The sequence below is a fragment of the Peromyscus eremicus genome, chromosome 8a (assembly GCF_949786415.1).
Source record: "Peromyscus eremicus chromosome 8a, PerEre_H2_v1, whole genome shotgun sequence".
NCBI classification, from domain to species: domain Eukaryota; kingdom Metazoa; phylum Chordata; class Mammalia; order Rodentia; family Cricetidae; genus Peromyscus; species Peromyscus eremicus.
Genome location: NC_081423.1, coordinates 63,851,135 through 63,872,854, shown reverse-complemented (window position 1 = coordinate 63,872,854; position 21,720 = coordinate 63,851,135). Strand labels below are relative to the sequence as shown.

Here is a 21,720-nt window from a genome sequence, read left to right as displayed (position 1 = left end):
ATAGGTTTTATGTCATCCTCACTTTTATCTGTAAAATTATAGAGTTGATGAGGCACATTTATCTTAGATGTGAGACAGTATGGGAAATCTGTTACTGATAAGCTATACATTGTGAGTTATAAGTAGGACTGATTCAAGGTCATTTCTTTAAAATTGATACTTTCTTTCTTGAGTGAACAAAAAGTACAATCTTAGGGATTATATGCCCCCTGGGAGTGTGCTGCAGGTGTGAATGTCCCTAAAGTACACCATGAAGCATCGGGGCAGAGAATCTCTCAGCTAGGTGATTTATAAGAACATAGCTATATATATCATATATATATATCATATATATATGATATATATATCATATATCATATATATGATATATATATATGCTGTGTGTTTTATAATTTCTGTGCTCTTTACCCAGTATCTAAATCTTTTGTTTGGTTGGTTTATTGGTTTGGTTTGGTTTTTCAAGACAGAGTTTCTCTGTGTAGTTTTGGTTCCTGTCCTGGATCTTGCTCTGTAGACTAGGCTGACCTCGAACTCACAGAGATCTGCCTGGCTCTGCCTCCCGAGTGCAGGGATTAAAGGCGTGCGCCACCACCGCCCGGCTCCAGTATCTAAATCTTAAACCGTCTATTAACTTTGCACGTCTGTCTTATCTCTTCAACTAGGTTAGCTGTAGTTGAGGGAATGGCATCCTAATACATGAGTGATTGATTGGGTTCCACACAAGACCACCAGCATAGTGCCTGGTACAATCTCTTTCTGACTAGCTAGCTGTTTTATGTACGAAAACACAGATACTAGTGAGTACTTGAGAGCTATTATGTACACTCAAGTGAGACCCCTTAACAATACCAAGCAAATGGAGTAATTAGTATGTACAAGAATTATTCTAAGCTGAGAAAAAGTCTCAAATCTTTAATTCTTCCCAAGTTGAATAATCACTAACTTCTTGCTGATGTCTAGCCTCCACTGTGGTCTTCCTAGCCACAGATAGTTCTTCACTTTAGTTTACCATAAGGCATTGGGTTCCAGTCTCAGCTCCACGAGACAACATGTTTAGATCATGTGTGGCTCAGTTTCCTCATCTGTAAAAGGGAAATGAAGCTGTATTTAGGAGTATAGTTCCGAGTGTTAGATGAGTTAATATAGTTGACATAGTCTGAGTATTCTTTAAGCACTCTACTTGCTGTTACTACTAATACTGCTGATTTGGATTTGCGTCAAGCTATTGCCACACTATGCTCTATAATCACACTGTTAGTGCCTAGGACTACTGGACATGATTGTTACAAGCATGGTGGCTAAAACAGTGGCAGTATATTCTTTCACAGTTCTGGAGGGAAGTTTGAATTCAGTATACTGAGCCAAAAGAAGCTGTTACAAGAGTTCTCTCCAGAGGTGGTGAAGGAAGTCAGTCCCCTACCTCTCCCAGCTTCTGATAGGTACTTCCATTCTGTGGCCTGTGGGTACATCACTCCAATCTCTATCCTTGCCATCCACCTTCGTGGAAACAGTGCTGTTTGTTCTTGCATCTTCAATTCTCCCACTGCCACATCCTTGTCAATTATGTGATTTCACTTAGGGTCCAACCAGATAATCCAGGCTATTCAACCCTGTCCAAAGCCTTACTCATATAAACTCTTAGACTGTTGCCATGTAAAGTGTGTATAGTATTAATATCGATCATCTCTTAAAATCTCAGCCTATAAATATTGTGGAATTCCTTTGGTCAGAAACATCTGGACTAAGTCATGTCACCTGGGTCCGTATTTTCTTCAGTGCCATTTAGCAAGCCAACAGTCTTCAGTCTGTTTACCTAGCAAAGAATTTACAGACTAGTTTTCACTTGTAAATTCACGTGCGGGGTTCTTCACTATTCTTCTGGAACTCAGTCTAGCAAAATTAGAGGAAATGGCCTAAGGAGATTTATTTCTCTTAAAACTGAGTTGAATCTACTAGATAAATAATGTCTACCCTCTCAGTCATCTGCAGTCTGCAGTGTGGAGACTGTTAGTGTTTATCTGTGGAACAGCTGAATAAAATTCAGTTCAATGTGCCTCCTAAGTAAAAAACAGAAAATAAGTTATTGTAAACTGACTCATGGAAAAGTAGAAAACACTCTCGATGGTAGTGTTTTGTAAAGAAATGGTATTTTTCCACCAAGCACGTGTTATCTGATTTCCTGTCAACCACAATATATAAAGCAGAAAAGATGTGGGAGAGAAATGATTGATGCACATACTAAATTTCTTTGCACAGTTTCATTTGAGATTCTCTCATTTGAACTGGTATAAGAATCTTGACTTTACATTTGGAAACATCCAGTAAAAATGGAAACGGGGTGCAGAAGCCATCAGGGCTTCAAACTTATCTCCCAACTGAAGTAACAGGTTTCAGGGATTGGAAAGAAGACATCTTTTAGAATCCCTTATTCAGCCTACTGCACTACCTAGAACTTAGTGAATGGAACAGAATTTGTTTCTTGCTTGTTTCTGGAGTTTGGACAGTCTTACCTACATACGGGTTGGTGCCATGTGTGGCTCATTCTTCTGAAGTTAGTGGATTATAGAGCCATATTCTTTTCAGAGAGAAGACAAGGCTGACATAAACATATTTCAAGCTCTTTGGGTCATGTCCATGTACATCCCATTGGCCAAAAGTAGGTCACATCAACAGGGTCATCCGTGAAGGACAGGAAGGAGAAAGTCAGTGCTTGCTGGGCCATAACATAACCAATCCCAAAGTGTTTGAAGATAAATATGACCTAAGTCTAAGTCAGCAACAGACATATGTGGGAAAACAAATTATCTAGTGAAAGTACAGTTTTCTCTGGCTCTTATTAGGTGGGCAAGGGGCTATGTTTGTCATGGTCTTGGTCCAACCAAAAAAATATATTCCCAAATAAGAAGAACCTTGAAAACACTGTTGCATGATTTTTAAAGTGTAGCGGTTAACTCTCTATAAGCATGGGAGCTCTTAAGATTGCCTGGGCCACCTGCTTCTGCAATGTCATGACTCTCAAGGGTCCATGCCCGCTGGGTCACCGTCCAGAGGAAATTCCCACAGCAGCTGCAGTGAAGCCAGGGCTTTGTCCATGGCTGTGTCCTCTTTTGTCACCTTTGCCAAGTGTTGGAGAGCTAGCTAATCAGTCTAACCCAAAGATGGCTTCTCTTTTGGAATGAGAATTTTAAAATAAGTATAATTTAATATAATTTTTAATTTTATAAACTTTATTTTTAAAAACTTGAAAATAAAAAGCCATACAATCCTAATTGTAGAAATTCATTGAGTCATATAAACTTTAGGTCAATAACTTTGGTATTTGATGTGATGTTTTTACTTACAGATTTTTGTTAATTTCAGAACCAGTATAGAATTAGTCAATAATTTTCACTTATTTTTGTTTTTATAGAATTCCCAGCCTTCCCTCCCCCACTTCTCTTCATTCAAGCATTAAGAGGAATTGTTTTTCTCACAGGCCCAGTGAAGGCAGAAACAATACACATTAGAGCTCATGGGCTTTTTTCTCAGCCACTTCACTTCCAAAGAGAGTAGGGGTGTGCATTTTCCTCAGTCACTTGACAAATGACACTTGGGTATTGGATTTTGTCAAAAAAAAAAAAAAGAAGAAAAATAATTTTTCATTAGACTCCTAAAACTGAAATGAAGAGGGAAGTAGGCAGTTAATTTATATATCTGCATTTTATACTGGGAACCAGCTTAACATGAAGATTTTACATTTTTATTGAAATCCTTTTGCTCTGAAAGGAATGCTCACCGAAACACAGACTTTCCCATTTGTGAGCTGTCTCAGTGGCCAGTTGTCTTTCATGTTGGTGTTTATTCATGCTAGACTGCTCTAGAACATGCTGCTAGACTGCTCTAGACTGTGGCTGTCAACATTGCTCTTGAAGTTCTCTACTACTTAAGAACATAACTGCTGCCTAGTCTCTACTGTCTTGAACATTCTCGAGTAGCTTGGCTCTTCCTCATGTCTGTGCAAGAGGATGAACTCTTCTTTCCAAGCTCTAATAACCCCACAATTACTGAGCCCTACTTGCAACTCCCATATGACTGTTTCTCAGACAAGCAACTCTCATGTATAATAAATATGCTCAGTTTATTCAGGCCAATAATGATTAATTTAACACCTGTATTTCCCACCAGACACTCTTTGGAAATACAGTCCTGAGTGAAGCAGGAATAGACCTTGTCTTTGTGAGGCACACATTCCATTCAAGGAGTGAAACAAACCATGTGAACAAAGAAATAACTACAAAGTGTGTAATACAGTGGAGGAAGGTCCCTCAGGACCAGGATGCATGTAGCCAGGGTGCTCTGTGAAGACTTCTCTGAGGAGGCTTAAAGAATGGCAAGGTCTGACCCTAGGATTAGATCAAAGAAAAAGAGGACTAAATCCAAAGAAATGTACAGGCCAAGATCCTGCAAAGACAGAGCTTGATCATTTGAAGGCCTTCTGTACAGCAGCCTGGCTGTGTCTGCACTCCCACCACCTTGCACAAGGCTCAGAGCAGCAGGGTTTATCTCTGTGCAAGGTGTCAGCTGGAGCTTGGGTTTGGATTGAGTGTTTTGTAAGGACACCTGAGGGCAGCTGTGGGAGAGTTCCATGAAATATTCATCACAAGCAGTCAAGAAGGGGCCAAAAAAAAAGACCAAAAGGAAGGTAGATTTTGATGATCCTAAAATAATTCCTTAGATCATATACAGAAATAACTATAGGCAATTTAGTGCTGGTGTTTACTGGAAAGGCTGTCTGAAGTTGAGGTAGATGTTCCTGACTCTACAAAACTTCTGGCTTGACTGGTATGTTAACTGTGGTGGGCTCTCCACTGTAGCTTAAGTCTTCTATAATCAAATAATTGTATTATGTGGGTGCACACAGCTGCGTATCTGTCTCTATCTGCTCATCTCCCCAGCTTATTTCCCAGTGACTTTTTTTTTTTTAACTCGGTAACTTTTTACATTTGTTTCAGAGATATTTCTCATGAAAATTTGATGTTAACCCTTCTTAGTGCCTGACTAGAAGGGAACTAGCTGATTAACACCCTGCCTACTCATGTAGAAATGGATCCACCTTTATTATGTCCATCGGCTATAGCTGACAACTAATTTGTGTTCCAAAGAATCTAGAGCTCTTATAGGCAGTCCACACTTGTAAATTACAGATAATCTTTAGAATATACACTACCAACTGCCATTCATAGAATGATTAGGAGATAAAAGCCCTGGCTGTGAGTCCTCCTATCCCCATGTAACTTACATCTTAAGAAAAACATAAAGTCATTTTATGGACACATACTTGATTTTAGATGAGGGACATCATTTCTAAATATAGCAGCAACCGAAGAATTGAGAAAGCCAGATGTTGACACCTGTTCCTGCCCAGACACTTACAGCTATTAATTCTCAAAGCACATCACTACACCATTCCTGTCCAGTTGCAGAAACAGAAAATTGCTGGCCAGACTTAATGAGAGCCACTGGTAGCAAAAGTCGATGAGCGTATACAGAAGTGACAACTAGAGTTCAGAAGGCCAACCTATCAGAACTAAGTGTTCTGTTAGAGGAAAACATCACACAAGGCATTATGGAATTACTGCCTTTTGAATGAACTGGCTGTCTCTTGTAAACTTCTTGTGCAATAACAGCTATGATTCTCCCCATTTACCGTGCATTTCCATGTTTCCTGTACATGTAATCTCACGATTGCATCTCAATCTTGGGCACAACTTTCCCTATACATTTGGGGTAATTGGACAACTGTCCCTAGCTGTGTTTATTTTTCATTAACATATATCTGGCCAGGGCCATTCTCCAGACAAAAGTATTTCAGCAAAGATACCTTTTTCCAAGGACAAAACTACACATAGATAAACATTAGCTCATCTCACCCACAGATGGAGAAAAGAACCACTAACAATTAAATCCTCAACTCTTTATTTTTTACACAAGACTCTAACTTAAGAGATTTACTTCTCAAATTCCTGGGATGATGTTTTAGTCATTTGCTAGTTACGGAGTTAAAGCAGTTACTTCCCACTGACCCAAGGCCAGGCAGGTGATAGGTGCCAAGCTTCTTTCTTGTGCAAATTAAGTTGTTGTTTTTTTGCTGTTGTTGTTTTTCTTTTTTAAAAAAGTTTTAATTCCTCCTCAACCAGATGCTATTCCTAGATTTTCTCCTCAGCAATTACTCTGAGTGAAAGTGCTTTTACTAACCAAATGCTACATGCTCTGACATAGGTTGCTTAGCCACCTAGCATATGTCCTCCTCCCTACCAGAAAGCAGCTTCAGCCAGGACCAGCAGGGAACAGCGGCGCCAAAGACAGTTTACTTTCTTGTGACTTATTGACCTCTAACATTCTACCTAGCCATTTCTAGATTATAGTTTGAGCACATAAATTCCCTAATTGACCTTAGCCTTTAGTTGACCCTACCAGAGAACTCCCCTTTAGTCACTCCCCTTTTGGGTTGTAATTGGAAACTGACAATTATTGCTTTATGTGTGGATCCTTATCTCTTTCTGCGACCCTGAAAACTTCAAACCTCGCATTGCTTTGCCAAAGAATTGCTGCATATGAGTATATACTAGTTCTCTGAGAGCACTAGAGAGAATTGATTGAGAAGAACAAAGATGAGGACAGAGACAGAAAGAACTAGAGATGAGAAAAGAGCAGGAGGGACTGAGGAGCTAAGTATGAGAATAGAAAAGAAACTGTATAGATAGAATTGACTAGAAGAATAAAGTAAATGGACTAAAGAACTCAGTGTGCTTAGATTCATTGAATATACCTCAGATTAGAATCCTCAGCTGGTTGTTAGACTCTTCCAAGGACCCTGGGAGCAAACAATATAGGCTTATTGTTTGCGTTACAGACTGGCATAGGAAATACCACCTTCTTACTTGATCTCGCGCCCTCTTGTGGTTGTAAGACTGTAGTTAGCAATTTCAGCAACCCGGCTTATTGTTCGGGGAGGGGCACTACTAAATCCTTGGACAGTTTCAAAAGATGTGGGAGTAGTAGGGTTTTTGTTTTGTTTTGATTTCCCCCAGAAACACTGAGTAAAATTCTTGTCATGTTTTATTGTCATAAACTAATAATTATATCAAGGATGTGGTAAAAGGCAAAATGCAGTCTTATAAAATAAAAGAAGGCTAGCTTATTTCATATACAAAAAGTCTTGCAGTTACTATGTAAAATTATAAGTATCTGATGGCTTTTTAAAAAGAAAAAAATGAGCCAGGCGATGGTGGCGCACGCCTTTAATCCCAGCACTCAGAAGGCAGAGGCAGGTGGATCTTTGTGAGTTCAAGGCCAGCCTGGTCTACAGAGCGAGATCCAGGAAAGGTGCAAAGCTACACAGAGAAACCCTGTCTGGGGGGGGGGGGGGAGAAAAAAGAAAGAAAAAAATAAGGAAACCATTTTCAAAAGAAAAATTTCAAGCCAGGCATGGTGGTACAAACCTGTAATCCCAGCACTCCAGGAGCAGAATGATCCTGAGTTTGAGGCCAGCCTGGATTACACAGTGAGACCCCGTCTAAAAATATTTGGCAGTGGGAGGGAGGGTGGCAGGTGGCTAGGGAGATTGCTTAGGGGTTAAAGTGCTTTGTGAGGACCAGAGTTTAGATCTCCAGAACCCATGTAAAATGCTAGATGGGGTGTGGTAGTCCACCTGTAATTCCAGCTTCTGAATGCACAGAGATAAGAGATCCCAAGAGCAAGCTCACGAGGGAGACTAGCCATATCAGTAAGCTCTGGGTTTGATTGAGAGACCTGCTTCAATGAATAAAGTAGAAGAGCTGTTAAGGATGATTCCCTGCATGAACTGGGCATGCATTTCCTCATGTATGTGTGCTCACACATGCAGGTATACATAGACTCACATCTGAAAATGGTAAAAAAAAAATATTTTTCAAATGGATAATGAAGTTTTTGATTGAATAACACTGATTAAATATTAAAGTAGTTTAATTGTTGTAATAATATCAGTTTAGCTAGTTCTCTGTAACTGTTTATTGATAGAACACTGTTGCTCAAACTGAGCATTCATGAATAAAAATGTATTGATGTATGACTTAAATGTGCCCCAAATATATCTCCTGCTTTTTGATTTGGAAATGAATACTTCTGAAAACATAATTCCAGTTCTAGAAACCTTGTTATGAACCATTTGTGCACATGAATTTATATATGAGGGTAATGCTGTTATTTATAACTGCAAAAAAAGAAAACACAACACACAACAGGGTATTGGTTAGGTGTTCCATTGGATTGTCTACTATGGGGACCTTCCAGAGCCACATTATAGGATATTAGATCACATGGACAAACAAAAAGCAGTACAGACCATGTGATGGTTGTTATATGACCTCACTTTTGTACGAAATTTTATATAGACATAAAAGAAATGAATACACTTGACTTCATTTCTTACAGCCTAATGACTTCTGTAAGGCAGCATAACATTAATAGTACCAACATATTTACTGAAAAAATGCTTTAAAAATGACTGACAAAAATACAATCTTCATTTGTAAAGACCCTACACAAATCAAAATTGAAAGCTAAAAGAAATAGATAAAAGAAATGCAGATTTAGAAAAGGAATTGCAAATGGCTGATGAAATAGGAGTTTCTGTGTAAAGTGATAGATGGCAACAGTAATAGAAGTTGGTTGAAAAATCACTCATTCTTGTTAGCATTATTTTATGTTCTTAATATATAATAGGAAACCTCAAATTTCAAAAATATGTTATAAAACACTTCTTTGGAAAGAAACAGATGACAGGATTTTTCAAAACTACAAGTATAATGTTATATTTCCAGTAGAATTTGGTCTGTTTTTTGTCTTGTTTTACTTTGTATTTTGTTTTTGTTTTGAGATGGAGTCTAATGTAGCCCAGGATGGCCTCTAGCTCACAATGTAAAAAAAAAAAAAAAAAAAGATGACTTTGAACTTCTGCTCTTGCTGCCTCTAACACACGCACACGCACACGCACACGCACACACACACACACACACGGAGCTGAGAATATAGACATACACACAGACATGGAGCTGAGAATACAGGCATACACACGCACACACACACACACACACAGACCTGAGAATATAGGCATACACCACCATGTATGTTTTATGCAGGGTTAGAGATCAAACCCAGGGGCTTCATGCATGCTAGACAAGCACTCTATCAGCTGAGCTACGTCCTTAGCCCAGGATTTTCATTAATAAAGATAGTTAACATCTGTGTGCAGATATAACACTTGAACATCACTGAGCAAGTTCAGTATTTCCTTTTAGCTGTATTTTTCAAGTATAGTTCCATTTCTTTGTATCAGCACAGCATGAAGTACTTGACACACTGATTGTGTCTTCTGCTGTGTGATAAACCACATGCCCAGGTAGCCAAGCATGGTCCCTGAACAGTTATCTCGTTGTTGTAATTTATTGGTGACTAGTAATGGTCCTCTTATATGACCTTTATGTTCAGCTTGTTTGTGTGAACTGCCATTGCTGAAAGGTTTCTGTCCATAATGAGTTCCTTTACCTGCCATTCCCCCTTAGCATCAGTTACAATATAAGAATGGAAGTAATAAAGATGAAACACATTTAGCTTCTAGCTTAAGTAAATAAGAAATCTTTTCCAGGTTATTCCCTTTCCTCAGTATCTGAAATCCTCTCTCAAGAAGTGTATTTATCCAGCTTCATTGTCGTAGTGGTTCATGGTGCTAAGTTGGGATGCCAAACTACGGTCAGGAACTCTGGTGTCTCAACAAACAACCTTCTGGCACAATCCTCCATAGCCTACTCCAGAGCCAAGCTGCTAGCAAGAGCTGTGAATATCATTTGAACTTCTCTGCAGAAGTTTGTTTGGTTCATAGGGCTGAAACGTGTTCCCAAACCAAGCATTTAAGAATGGAAGTGTATATGCCCAGACTTACCCTAAGTTTATGTCCTACTTTTTATGATGAATTATTAATGAGAGAAACAAAACAGCACATTTACAATCAAGCCAAAACTAAGTCCTCCTAAAATGCCTGTCCTTAATTTGTCAGACGCCTAGCACAAGATGAGTACTAGTGCACTGTTTTCCATCACTCCCCTAAGCCATGGCAAAGGAGACCTTTGAGATGACACGTACTCCTTATCAGGAGCTGTTACGGTCGGTGGTAGATTCCCTAGTTAACCATCCAGTAGAAGATGGTCAGATGTCGAGGGCAGAAGAACTTGAAGCTTCTCCCTGCAAAGCAGGGCTCTATCTATCCTTGCAGAGCCGGTCAGGGAGCTGTCCACCTGAGCAGTGCTGGACTTCCTAGCAGCAACCTTGCTCTGAGGTACTGGACATTTCATACGGCTGGAGCCTTTTAAGGGGTTTTTAATAAAAAGCAATACTAATGAAAGGCCAAGCATGGTGGCACTTACCTTTAATCCCAACATTCAGGAGACAAAGACAAGTGGATGTTGTGAGTTCTAGGGCAGCCAGAGCTACATAGTGAGACCATGTCTTGAAAAAGAGGTAGAGTCAGGAAGTGGGCTTCATAACGACAGTTTTGATCAAATATATCATGTATTTTGACCACATTCACCATTTTTCCCTCCTGTCCTCCTCCCTACTAGTTTTCCTCCTCTTCCCAAATAGACCCCTTCTACGTTCATAGTGTGTGTGTATAGTATGAGATCCACAAATGAAAAATACATGGTATTTGTGTGAGTCTGGCTTATTTCACTAAACATGTGATCCCCAGTTCCATCCATTTCCCTGCCAATGAGATCATCTCATTCTCCATGACAGAATAAAATTCCATGGTGTGTATACATCACATTTTCTGTGGATATTTCTCTGTTATGGACACTAGTCAGATTCTATGTCTTTACTACTGAGGATAATGCCTTAGTAAACATGACCAGGCATTGCTATAACCTACTGACTTAGGTCTGTCTTACTTTTTAAGGAGTTGGTTGTTTCTAGTAACCTCAGGGATACAGGGATATATATATATAGGTGCCTCGTCTTTCCTCTCTGCTCCCTCAAAAAGCCATCTGTACCACAGGTATTTGACAATGGTTTATAAAATGAAAAAGACATCCATAGGTTTTAGGTACATTTATAGCTGCCATAATATTTTACAAGTCAAAAAAGATTGAAAGAGAAAATTATCTAAATGCTAGTTTTATAAAGATACAAAGTATTTTCCAACTAATGCAGCAATAGAAATATAACTGATATTTAGATGTGGAAACTTAAGTTGCCTGAAAGATAATTAGTATTATTGCTAGAGTCTAACTCTCATGCCTTTAGGCATATAGTAAATGTTGTTTGTTCTTTTTCCCATTAAAAATGAATTACTGTTGATGAATGTTTAGTATCTCAATTGGGCCTATATGCTAAGAAGTAAAATAATTACCAATTTCAAATACTATATTTTTCCAAAATGATGATCATGGTTAATTCTTAGTTAACTTTTTTATGAGAGCTAAGGGAAAATCGCTCAGCTATCATTGAGTCTACTCTTTTTATATTGCCAAATTTTAAATTATATATTTTCATCTATCAAAACCATTTGCCAAAGTGACGATTCACTCTCTTATGAAAACCCTGACTCTGTTGTGTAATTCCTCACAGCAGTCCATCAGAGCACAGTGAAGAAAGCCCCAAGTAACAACAACAAAATAGTTTCCCTTCATAACCATGAGATAAGGCAAAGTTCTTGAGGTGTATATGGTTGTCAGCAAACCATGGTCTGCCTTTTGGTAAGAGCCTTAGCTGTAGTGTATAGATCCCTTTTCATCTCTCTGTCATAACATCGTAAACCTCTTCTCATGAAAGCTTCACAACAAAAGTTCTGTTTGTGCCGTAGAAAGAGAGCGTGTCAGTTCAGACTTGGTGATTTGGGGACTGTCCACCTTCACATGAGGAGTGCAGACTGGGCTGTGTTTGAAACCAGCACTCCTGATGACTGTTAGAAAAGCTCAGAGAGAAGGTCAGATGAGACTGCCTGCCCTGTGGACATCGCACTGCTGCCAGTGTGCCTCCTCAGGAGACACTGTGGTCAGTGCTGGAACTAGACAGCCTGAGACACAGCTTTAGTATCTGCTGTGAGATCGTCTGTTTAGACCACTATAAGAGTTAAATGAGATAACATATGCAAGTCACCTTACATGGAGTCCTTCCCCCAGGCTGCCAGCTGATGAACCCAGTCAGTTGTTATGTAAAGGACTATGGTTAGATGAATAGACACTCCATGGATATGAAATTTAAGGTGGTGCCAGAAACTTAATCAGGGTAGATTATTTTCATCACAGTATTTTTAAAACTGAAATCAATGTGGGGGGGATAGGAATAGGTTACCAAAACTCAGAATTTTAAATAAAAGCAAGATCCACATTCTTGATTTTTTTTCCCTTTCTCCTCAGGTTCTAATGTGACTTAGTATGAGTATAGCCCTGTGTAGTACTCTCTGTGTAACTCCAGAACTGAGTAAATAAGCATTAGCTTAGTGTTCTTAATTTCCAATTTGTTTAACTAGCATAGACTCATTTACATACTCAAACACTCAATATCATTTTCAGTTTGATGTATATACCTTCACCTGTGTTCAGAAAACATGGATAAATAAGGAACATTTAGATCACCAATTCAATTTTAAATTTTTGTGCATTTATTATTTGTGTGTTTATGTCTGTGGGTACATGTATGCCATCGTGCAAGTGTAGAAACCAGAGAACAGTTTTTGGGAGTCTGTTTTCTTCTCCTACCATGTGTGTCCCAGGTATCAAAATCATGTCCATCAGGCTTGGCAGAAGGCATCTTTACCTACTGAACATCTCACTGGCCTACTACTTCAACTGTAAATGTGTGTCTGTATGTGTGTATACATACACACATATAAAGACCATTTCACTTAAGGAAAATTTGTTAGAAATATATCCTTCAATTTCTTCTCTATAACTTAAAAGCAATTTTTAATTTATTTTATTTTGAGATGATTATAGATTTAAAGAAAACTTACAAGGTTAATATAAAGAATTTCTGTGCATATACCTTTCACCTAGCTGCCCCAAATGTTAAAATTTTTTCTATATTTGCTTTGTCATGCTTGTTCTTGGGTCTCTTTGTGTATGTCGATGAAGCATGCACACAGAGACATAGCTGTATACAGATTTTTTTGTGTACATTTGCACTTGGCTATTTAAGGGGAATTCCAGATATTATGTGTCATTACCATAATACTTCATTATGTTTTCTAAAAACAAAGAAAAGGTAAACAAATAAATAAAATATGTGATCCTTTGGAAATTGTAAATGAGGGATAACTTTTCCTCTCTATCTGTTGAAGTCTAGTAGCTAGGGTCTGTAAGCTAAATGAACAAAGGTTAGCAGAAGGAAGGCGTACAATTTTTATTAATGTTAATATTTTTACATGCATAGAAGCTTCACAAAAAGAAAGTAGTGAAAAACCTAAAGGAGAAGTGGTTAGATGAGGAGGTGGTACCACTTCAGCAAAGGGCAATACAATGTGCACTAGACAAAAGAAAGGGGATTAGGGGTTATAGGCCAGTACCTGGACAGGCAATAAGGAAGCGAGAACCAGAGGAGGGAGCAAATGGAAGATAAAGTCCTTTGTAGAAAAAACCTGATGCAAACACTTCTGAGTATAGAGACTTCCTTGCTGAGTTGAGTATTCTTATCTTCCTGGGAAGGAGAGTCGCTTTCTCATTGGAAAAACGTATGACCTACTTTCAGGCAGGTGGTGGAAGGCAGAGAGCCTTCCTGAATTTGCTTTTCTTGGTTTCTTTCCTTGTGCCAAAGTACCATGTTTTAGAGAGGCACACACTAATTGTGTTCCAAGTGAGGTGTCTACATATACAGAAATGTCTACAGTCAAGTATGTGTTAAAAATATAAATGTTATATAATGTATATGAGAGGTTTATGTATCTAGAACATCTCAGGGCATCTATTATGCTAATGTGAGTTGTAAATTTCCAAAAAAGGAGTTTCAGTGTCCAGCTTTTCCAAACTTAATGAATATTAAACCCCCGCTTAAAGGAACATTGCAAAAAGCCTGTTTCAGAATTCACTATAGGGACTCTACAAAAGAAAGATATACCTATAGCTGGTTCTGGGTTTTTGAGTATCTAGGGAACCATTCAAAACTGAGAACATTTGTAAGCATCTGGCTCAAAGATGTAGTAGGTAATTTTTTTTAAGGAGACAAATTTGAAACACCCCACAACTTTCGATCATCTCAAACTCATAAGACTTGACCAAAACACTATAGTTCTCTACCAAAAAGCAGTGTAGAAGTAGTCTTGACCTGGAAGATTGTAAAGTTCAATTTTGTACCTTTGCTTTCAAGCAACTAAAACCAAACAAAAGCAAGCAGTCACTTCAATACAGTTCCACAGAGTATTTCCTTTCGAACAAGATTGAGTCCTGATATCAGTCCCTCAGAATTACTAAGCCTGTTCACTGAGGCAATTTTGTTTCCTTTTGTCTGCAAAATAACTGCCGTTTAGGTTTTGATGGGGCTAATGTTGAGATGTACCCCTAGGAGTAAATGACCTCAAGTTAGAATTGCAAGGAGATTGTCAGATCCTGTCATTGCCTTGCTGGAGTCAGTAGTGAGCAGCAGTGGGCTGAACACCGTGTCAGCTAAGAGATCTGGGCGAGGCTGTACTTGAAGTATGCAAGCCCAAAACAAAGGTTCCTGCCTCAGATAGTGTTCCACATTCCGTGACAGCAACTCAAGAATGGACTTTTTTTTTAATCTCATTGTGTGTGTGTGTGTGTGTGTGTGTGTGTGTGTGTGTGTGCGCGCGCGCGTGCGCGTGCGCGTGCGAGCACATATACCATACCACATCTGTGAACGTCATGAAATAATCTCAACTGTCATTCTTTGCCTTTCACCTTGTTTGGAACAAGGTCTCTTGGGGGTTTTTATTGTTGTTGTTGTTTGTTTTGTTTTGTTTTTCTGCTCTATACCAGACTAGCTGGCCTGCAGGTGCCCAGGACTCCCCTGTATCTGCCTTCCATCTCTCTGTAGGAGCACTGGGATTATAGATGTGTTTGCATCTGGCTTTATGTGACTTTATGTGGATTGTGGGGATTCAAACTTGGGTCCTCATGTTTGAGTGTCAAGCACTTTGCCCACTGAGCCATATCTCCAGCCCAGGATAATCATTTTTTTAATTTATTTCTTTTTATTTCACATACATTAGTGTTTTGCCTGCATGAGGGTGTTGGATCCCCTAGAACTGGAGTTACAGACACCTGTGATCTGCCATGTGGGTGCTGGAAATTGAACCCAAGTCCTCTGGAAGAGCAGCCAGTGCTCTTAACCGCTGAGCCATCTCTCCAGCACCCATCATTTCTAAATTATGTTCTACCAGGCATACTTCCCCATCTTACCCCACCCCACCCCGTGACAATAGTTTGGTTCATCAGAATGGCTTATAATGATAGCCATTCACATGTGCTTCTCTATGTCTCCTTTTTAAAAATTGTTTTACATTTGTTTATTGACTGAAGATTTGGTTACCTCATTGCTTTTTAGATTTCCCACCCATCGGTCATCTTGGAATATTATTAGTTTATATATAATACTGAGGGGCTTTGTTTCAGGAATTATACTAAAATCATATATTATACCCACTAGATTTTATCTTCTTGATACATACTAATCTGCCATTCTGATAAAAATGTTTTAAAATAGCACACTGGGTCTTTATTAATTTCATTCCTCAAAGAGATATTTTAGGAAAAGAGGAATATTTTTCTGTCTTTGAGGCTTGCTTTAAAATAACTCCTGGGAGAACAATAGGATATTGTGACATGAAGGCAGAAAGGGGTCTCCTGAGGGGAAGAAGGAACCTGTGAAGGAGCTAGGGGAGGGCAATGACAGATGGACAGGAACAAAGTATAATTCTGTATATGTATGAAAATACCTCTGTGAAACCCACTTCCTCCTGTGCTAACCAAAAAATTAATTTTAAAAAACCTTTTCTAGGGCTGGAGAGATGGCTCAGAGGTTAAAAGCACTGGCTGCTCTCCCAGAGGTCCTGAGTTCAATTCCCAGTAATCAATTGATGGCTCCCAACCATCTGCAATGAGATCTGGTGCCGCCTTCTGGACTGCAGAACACTGTATACATAATAAATAAATAAGTCTTTTTTAAAAAATTCTTTCTAAATAGCTCTTAGAAGAGGCCAAATTGGATATAACTATCACATTCTAAATTGGGTGAAGTATATGAGTATCAATGATAAATTATATGTGTTTTACAGTTTTCTCAAAGTTCACCCTGGTACTTAAATATACCCTCTTAACCACTACTACTTCTTTAACAGATATAACCTGTCAAATTAACTAGCTGGGCATTTGAGCGTAGAAATGGAGAAAGGCCCTCTAAAATATGGATGGCCTAGGAAGCTAAATTTTGAAGAATTCTAATTGTGGGAACCAAGAGAATACCCACTTCAGAGAGCACTAGAAAGGGTCTGAGGTAGTGATTTGTATTAAACGTAAGACAGAAAGGCCCAGTGCCCATGACAGCTAGAATAAAAATGAAAACAAAACACATGAGGCAAGCTGGCCTCTTCTGAAACTAAAGCAAAGGTTCATAATTGACCTGTAATGAGTGCCAGATGCTGCTTTGAAATGCCTGACTACTGAGGAAGTGTGAGCCAAAGGAAAACTCAGAGTCCAGATGCTGCTGGGAAACCCCTGACTAGGGTAGAGATTGTGTTTATATCTCCTCTCCACAGCCCCGAAACAGCAGGGTAGTTCTAACCCGTAAATAAAGCCATAGTGCACATGACAGCAGACAAGTGATAGGAACAGTCTTTGGAAGTGAACAAGTGGTCACTGCCCCAAGAAGGTGGAGAAATTCCTGTCTGCAGACAACAAAAGCTGCCAGTTCCTCTCCCCGAGCTGTGGGAAGGACCAGGTGCCTTCCCTACTGAAGAAGGAGACTAGTGAAAAGCTGAGTGAAGAAAGGGCTACCAGGGCTCCTTTCAGACACCAAAGAGCTGGTGACTCCCTCAATCTCATTCTCATCGATGACACCAAGTTTACTGCCTGAAGACGGTGACTCAGATAAGTCCTGGGCTTGGGGACACCAGACTCAAGAGAAAGACACAATACTGAATCCAAGAATATTAAATGAAAGAGTAGATAGGGAAGAGTGAGACATGCGCCTCCCCTATCTCTCTCTCACTCAGGGAAACCTAGTAGAGAAAAGTGCTTTGCCATATTTACATTCCAGAGTCCCTCACAAATGGCTAGTCCCCAGCCACTGTAGGAAAGTCCACCATCCATAAAGCTCATGAAAAGAGCTTCCAATTGGGCTGTCTTCAGCATAGATAACCAAGATCCCCAAACACCCGAGGAATGCAGCTTTAAACAGAGCTGCAGAGTTTGTGCAGTTTTAAACAGAGATGAAAAATGAAAAACTTTTATACTATAATCATCATTATCATCATCATCTCCTCTTTCTTTCTTTCTTTTCTTTTTTTCTCTTTTTTTTTTTTTTTTTTTGGACAGGGTTTCTCTGTGTAGACCAGGCTGGCCTCAAACTCACAGTGATCATCCTGCCTCTGCCTCCTGAGTGTTGGAATTAAAGGCATACGCTGCCATGCTGGCCTACACCTTAATTTTCATCCTGCTAACCCTTGGATGGAAAATCAGCGGCAACACCCCCACACAGACACATGAGAGTTCATGGAACAGTCTTCTTAATGAAATGCTGTGTTTGCAAAGCAGAAACAATACACTTTCAAAGTAAATGTCATACTATAATTATAAAGAAAAATGCATGAGCCACTTTCTCCAAGGAGTCCTGAAGAATGTGCCCTCAACTCTGAAGCCAAACAGGTGCAACTTCATATTATAAACTTGCAGAAGTGTCATCCAGAAAAAAAGAAAAATTGGACCCAATTGGAAGAAGGATACCAAAAAAAACCATCAATATATTCTTCAAAGAGAAAAAGGGAGCCTGGAGAAGTACAGGGGGGTGGGTCTGAAAAGTCAGAGCTGCTTTGAAGGTGTCAGCAGTCACTGTTAAAACAGAACCCTCTGCTGAGAGCCTTTCTCCCACCCAAAAGACTCCTTTCCCAGGCAGGAAGAGTCAGCAGGACTTTCTGTCTAACCTGCTTCTGGTCTATCCAGAAGAGGGTGAGGAATGGGGAAGCAGCTATTAGCAGTTACTGTTACACCTGAACCAAGAAATGTTCTCAAGATGAATACCAAGCCACAAGCCACATAGTTCCAGACTTAGTGAAGTGATTATTTCTAAGAATTAACGAAAGACTATACCAACAATGACCCAAAACCAAGACTCCCTTCCTGTCCCTCCTGGGTAGCTAGAAGACTGGGTACAGGAGGCAAACCATGGGTTCAATGCATCTTGTAGATGGAAGCATGGAGTAACACCCAATAGAGCACTATCTGAATGTGGACAAATGAATGGCTTACATTCCTTAATGAGTTTTCAGGTCACATTGACATGTGACAGAAGCAAACATGTCTGCATTTACAGAAAAAAAAAAAAAAAAAAAGTCCTGCAGCCTGCCGGTGACGGAATAGACTTTGAAACCATCCTAGCAAGCTCTGACAATGGCCAGGCACTGTTTCCCTTTTTCCATGTCTCTCTTCACCCTCACAGCACTGAGGTACCACCATCACCATCCCATCTTACAGGTAAGAAGTCTACAGTGCAGAGAGGTGGAGGGACTTGCCCATGTCTGCTCAGCTGTTGTGAGAGCACCAGGCTTCAGACGGGGGGAGTTTGTGCCCAGAGCGCCCTGTCACCTCCTCTGTCCCTGCACCCTGAGAAGCAGACGTTTTAAGCAACTGCTTTGTACTTCCAAGGATAATAAAGAGAATAGAAACCTACCAGCCATGTGGAAATGGCTGCAGAGAAAGAAGCCAAGACGAAGCTCAAGCCTCAGTAAGCCAGTATGGAGGAGTGGTCTGTAAAGGCTCGGGGCAGGAGCTGTGCAACAGGCAAAGGAGCATAAGGTCACAGGGAAGACTCCAAGAAAAAGGCTCTGTGGATGAGCCTGCCCTCTAAAAAGTGTCGCTGGTCACTTGATGGGCCTAGGATAGCACTTGGTAAAAGTTAGCACAAGGTGTACTAAAAAGTTAAGTCAGAGGTTTTAGAAATTTTACTCATAGTTCTAAACTGTGGGTAAAAACACATTTACAAGCTAATGGGAGAATAGCCATACTCTCTTGTCAATGAGAAGCCCATTTTATATGTCATACACAATGTAATGCAATACATGTGTGTGTGAATTATTCTGTGTATGGTGGATCCTAAAAAAAAAAAAAACAAACAAACAAAGCAGCCCCTGAAAGTGGCTTGACGGCTATGGAAAGGACAGAAGTGGTGAGAGAGGTGACTGTCCAGTTTTCACTATCAGAACAGGACAGTATGTGTATATTATCTGCAGATACGACAGCGGGTCCCAGAGGAAACAGCTGAAATTGTTTGTGAAGAATGAGCATGCAGGGTAGAGAAGTACGGGCAGGTGTCAGGGAAAGGTCTTTCATTCTAAGCATTTTTATACTTTTTTTTTTTTTCAACAATCCAAACCCTAGATAAACCAACAACATAAATGAACTTGAAGACTGTCCTTGAAAAGCACTCCCAGAATGTTTTTTAAAGAATCTAACCAAAACTGTTTAATAAAAAGCTTTATAAAATACTTCTTGGGAATTAAAAGATTGACTTTGTATGTGGAATGGGCACCAGAAAAGTTTTAATTTCTCCCCTCTGAAAAGCAAAGCCACAAACAGTATGAAACTTTAAAAATGTGTTTTGTCTAAGAAATTGAATCACACACTTCCACCCTCTAATTGTGTTCCTTTGGTTTCTCAAGATACCAAAGAAGGGGCCTTTATTTTAGCACTCGGGTGGGGGCGTAGCACAGCCATCTGTACAGCACATTCGGCTACAGGAAGGAGCCGCTGAGACTAAAAAGGGCTGCTGTGCCCATGCCGCGTGAGAGAGAGAACGAGAGAATTGTCATCACCTCATTGTCTTCCAGTACTGGCGATACGTGAACTCTAGGTTCCCATCACACGTTGCTCACACACCACGTTTCCCTCGTGTGTTGTGTTTTTCTTTACCCATCCGGCTCCCTTGATAACCTCCTCCCAGGTGGTGTGCAAACAAATCTGTGCGCACACACTGCCGCAGACTGCAGAGGGAGAACAGGACCAGCACACAGTGAACACTCGGAGTCTGCCGGAAGACGGGCTCGAAACAACTAAATAAAGGAGCCAGTGCAGACGCGTCTTAGGAGAGTTTGGGGAGCAGAGATGGGGATTCAAGAGGAATTGCAGGAAACCTGAGAGAGAGACTGGAGAACCCACACTGTAGGCTTTGAATTCAGGGTTGAAACCATTGTCCCCCTCAGGTCAGGGGCAAGGAGAGAAATAAGGACGGGACTGGGTGGTTAAGGCACAGCAGTGAATAGAGAAGCAAGGGAGGTATGGGGGTAGCAGTTAGCAGGAAAAAATGGTTAGTCATCTGAGGTCACAAAGACTCCACAGCAGAAAAGGGAAATGGTAGGGAAGAAAGCAAATTTGGTGGTTGAGAGAATGTATAGGGAAAGGGCCTTGTTCAATCAAAGATTACATCAAATTCAGCTTTGCTCAAGAGATTGCAAAATAGGAGTACATGGATACAGGATCTTGAAAAAAAGTATCTCTGATTGGATGCTTAGATAAATTTGGCATTTATATATTGTCTGATTAATTTCTGAGTTGCTGAAACATGCAAGAAAACTTCATATAATACTGATGATCTCTTTGGCCCTTCATGTGATAGTGATCCCCCCCTCCCCCCCCCCCCCCGAATATATTAAATTCTCAGGACTTTATCTCGTGCCTAGAGAGAGTGGGAGCGTAGGCTTTGTGTAAATCCGGTTGAAAACCCAAAGTGGCATTCCACTTACCACCGGTGTGTGTGATCTGTGTGAAACTCCATTTCCTAAAACACTATAGATGCTTATGGCATTTGGCTCTGACTCATCTTACTTGACTTCAGCTTTCCTAAAATATTTATCTATCTACAGATACTTGCATTTTGGTTTTCTTCATTTCATGACAATAAAGTTAAAACCACTTTAAATACCACACACACTTCTCTGTAGAATTATGAGTGGCTAGGTCCTGGAGGGATGTAGGGGTTGGGGGGGGGGGGGACCATGGTTCCCGGCACCATCTATTGGCAGAAAGTGGAATCAACAGACTTTGTCTGATTATTCACCAAGCAGGTTACCAGCTGAGCTGGTTAAGGAGAGGAACCAACCATCTGTAATGCCAAAGTCACCTACTACTCAGTCAGCCAGCAACATTTTTGGTTTTCTTCTGTCCTGAAGGTGTGGCGTGGCACCCTGGCCCGAATGCGGTACAAGAGGACCAAGGCAGCTCTGACAATAATCAGGTACTACCGGCGCTATAAAGTGAAGTCGTACATCCACGAGGTAGCCAGACGCTTCCATGGTGTCAAGAACATGAAAGACTACGGGAAGCATGTGAAGTGGCCAACCCCACCAAAAGTTCTGCGCCGTTTTGAGGAGGCTCTGCAGTCAATTTTTAATAGGTAATAACTTGGCAAGTACCACATTCCTGTATAGTGGCCCACTCCCAAATCCTAGGCCGTCGTATTGGCTCAGCTCTTTGCTGTTGT

At 40.2% G+C, this 21,720-nt stretch overlaps 1 protein-coding gene across 2 annotated transcripts in view; it reads left to right on the top strand.

The window, feature by feature from the left end:
- Positions 1 to 21,720, top strand: part of Myo1d (myosin ID) — a 307,146-nt gene that overhangs the window by 159,972 nt on the left and 125,454 nt on the right. For both annotated transcript variants that reach the window (XM_059271334.1, XM_059271332.1), the window contains one exon: positions 21,410 to 21,633. In XM_059271334.1, the coding sequence (XP_059127317.1) occupies positions 21,410 to 21,633 (224 nt within the window). The remainder of the gene's footprint in view (positions 1 to 21,409; positions 21,634 to 21,720) is intronic.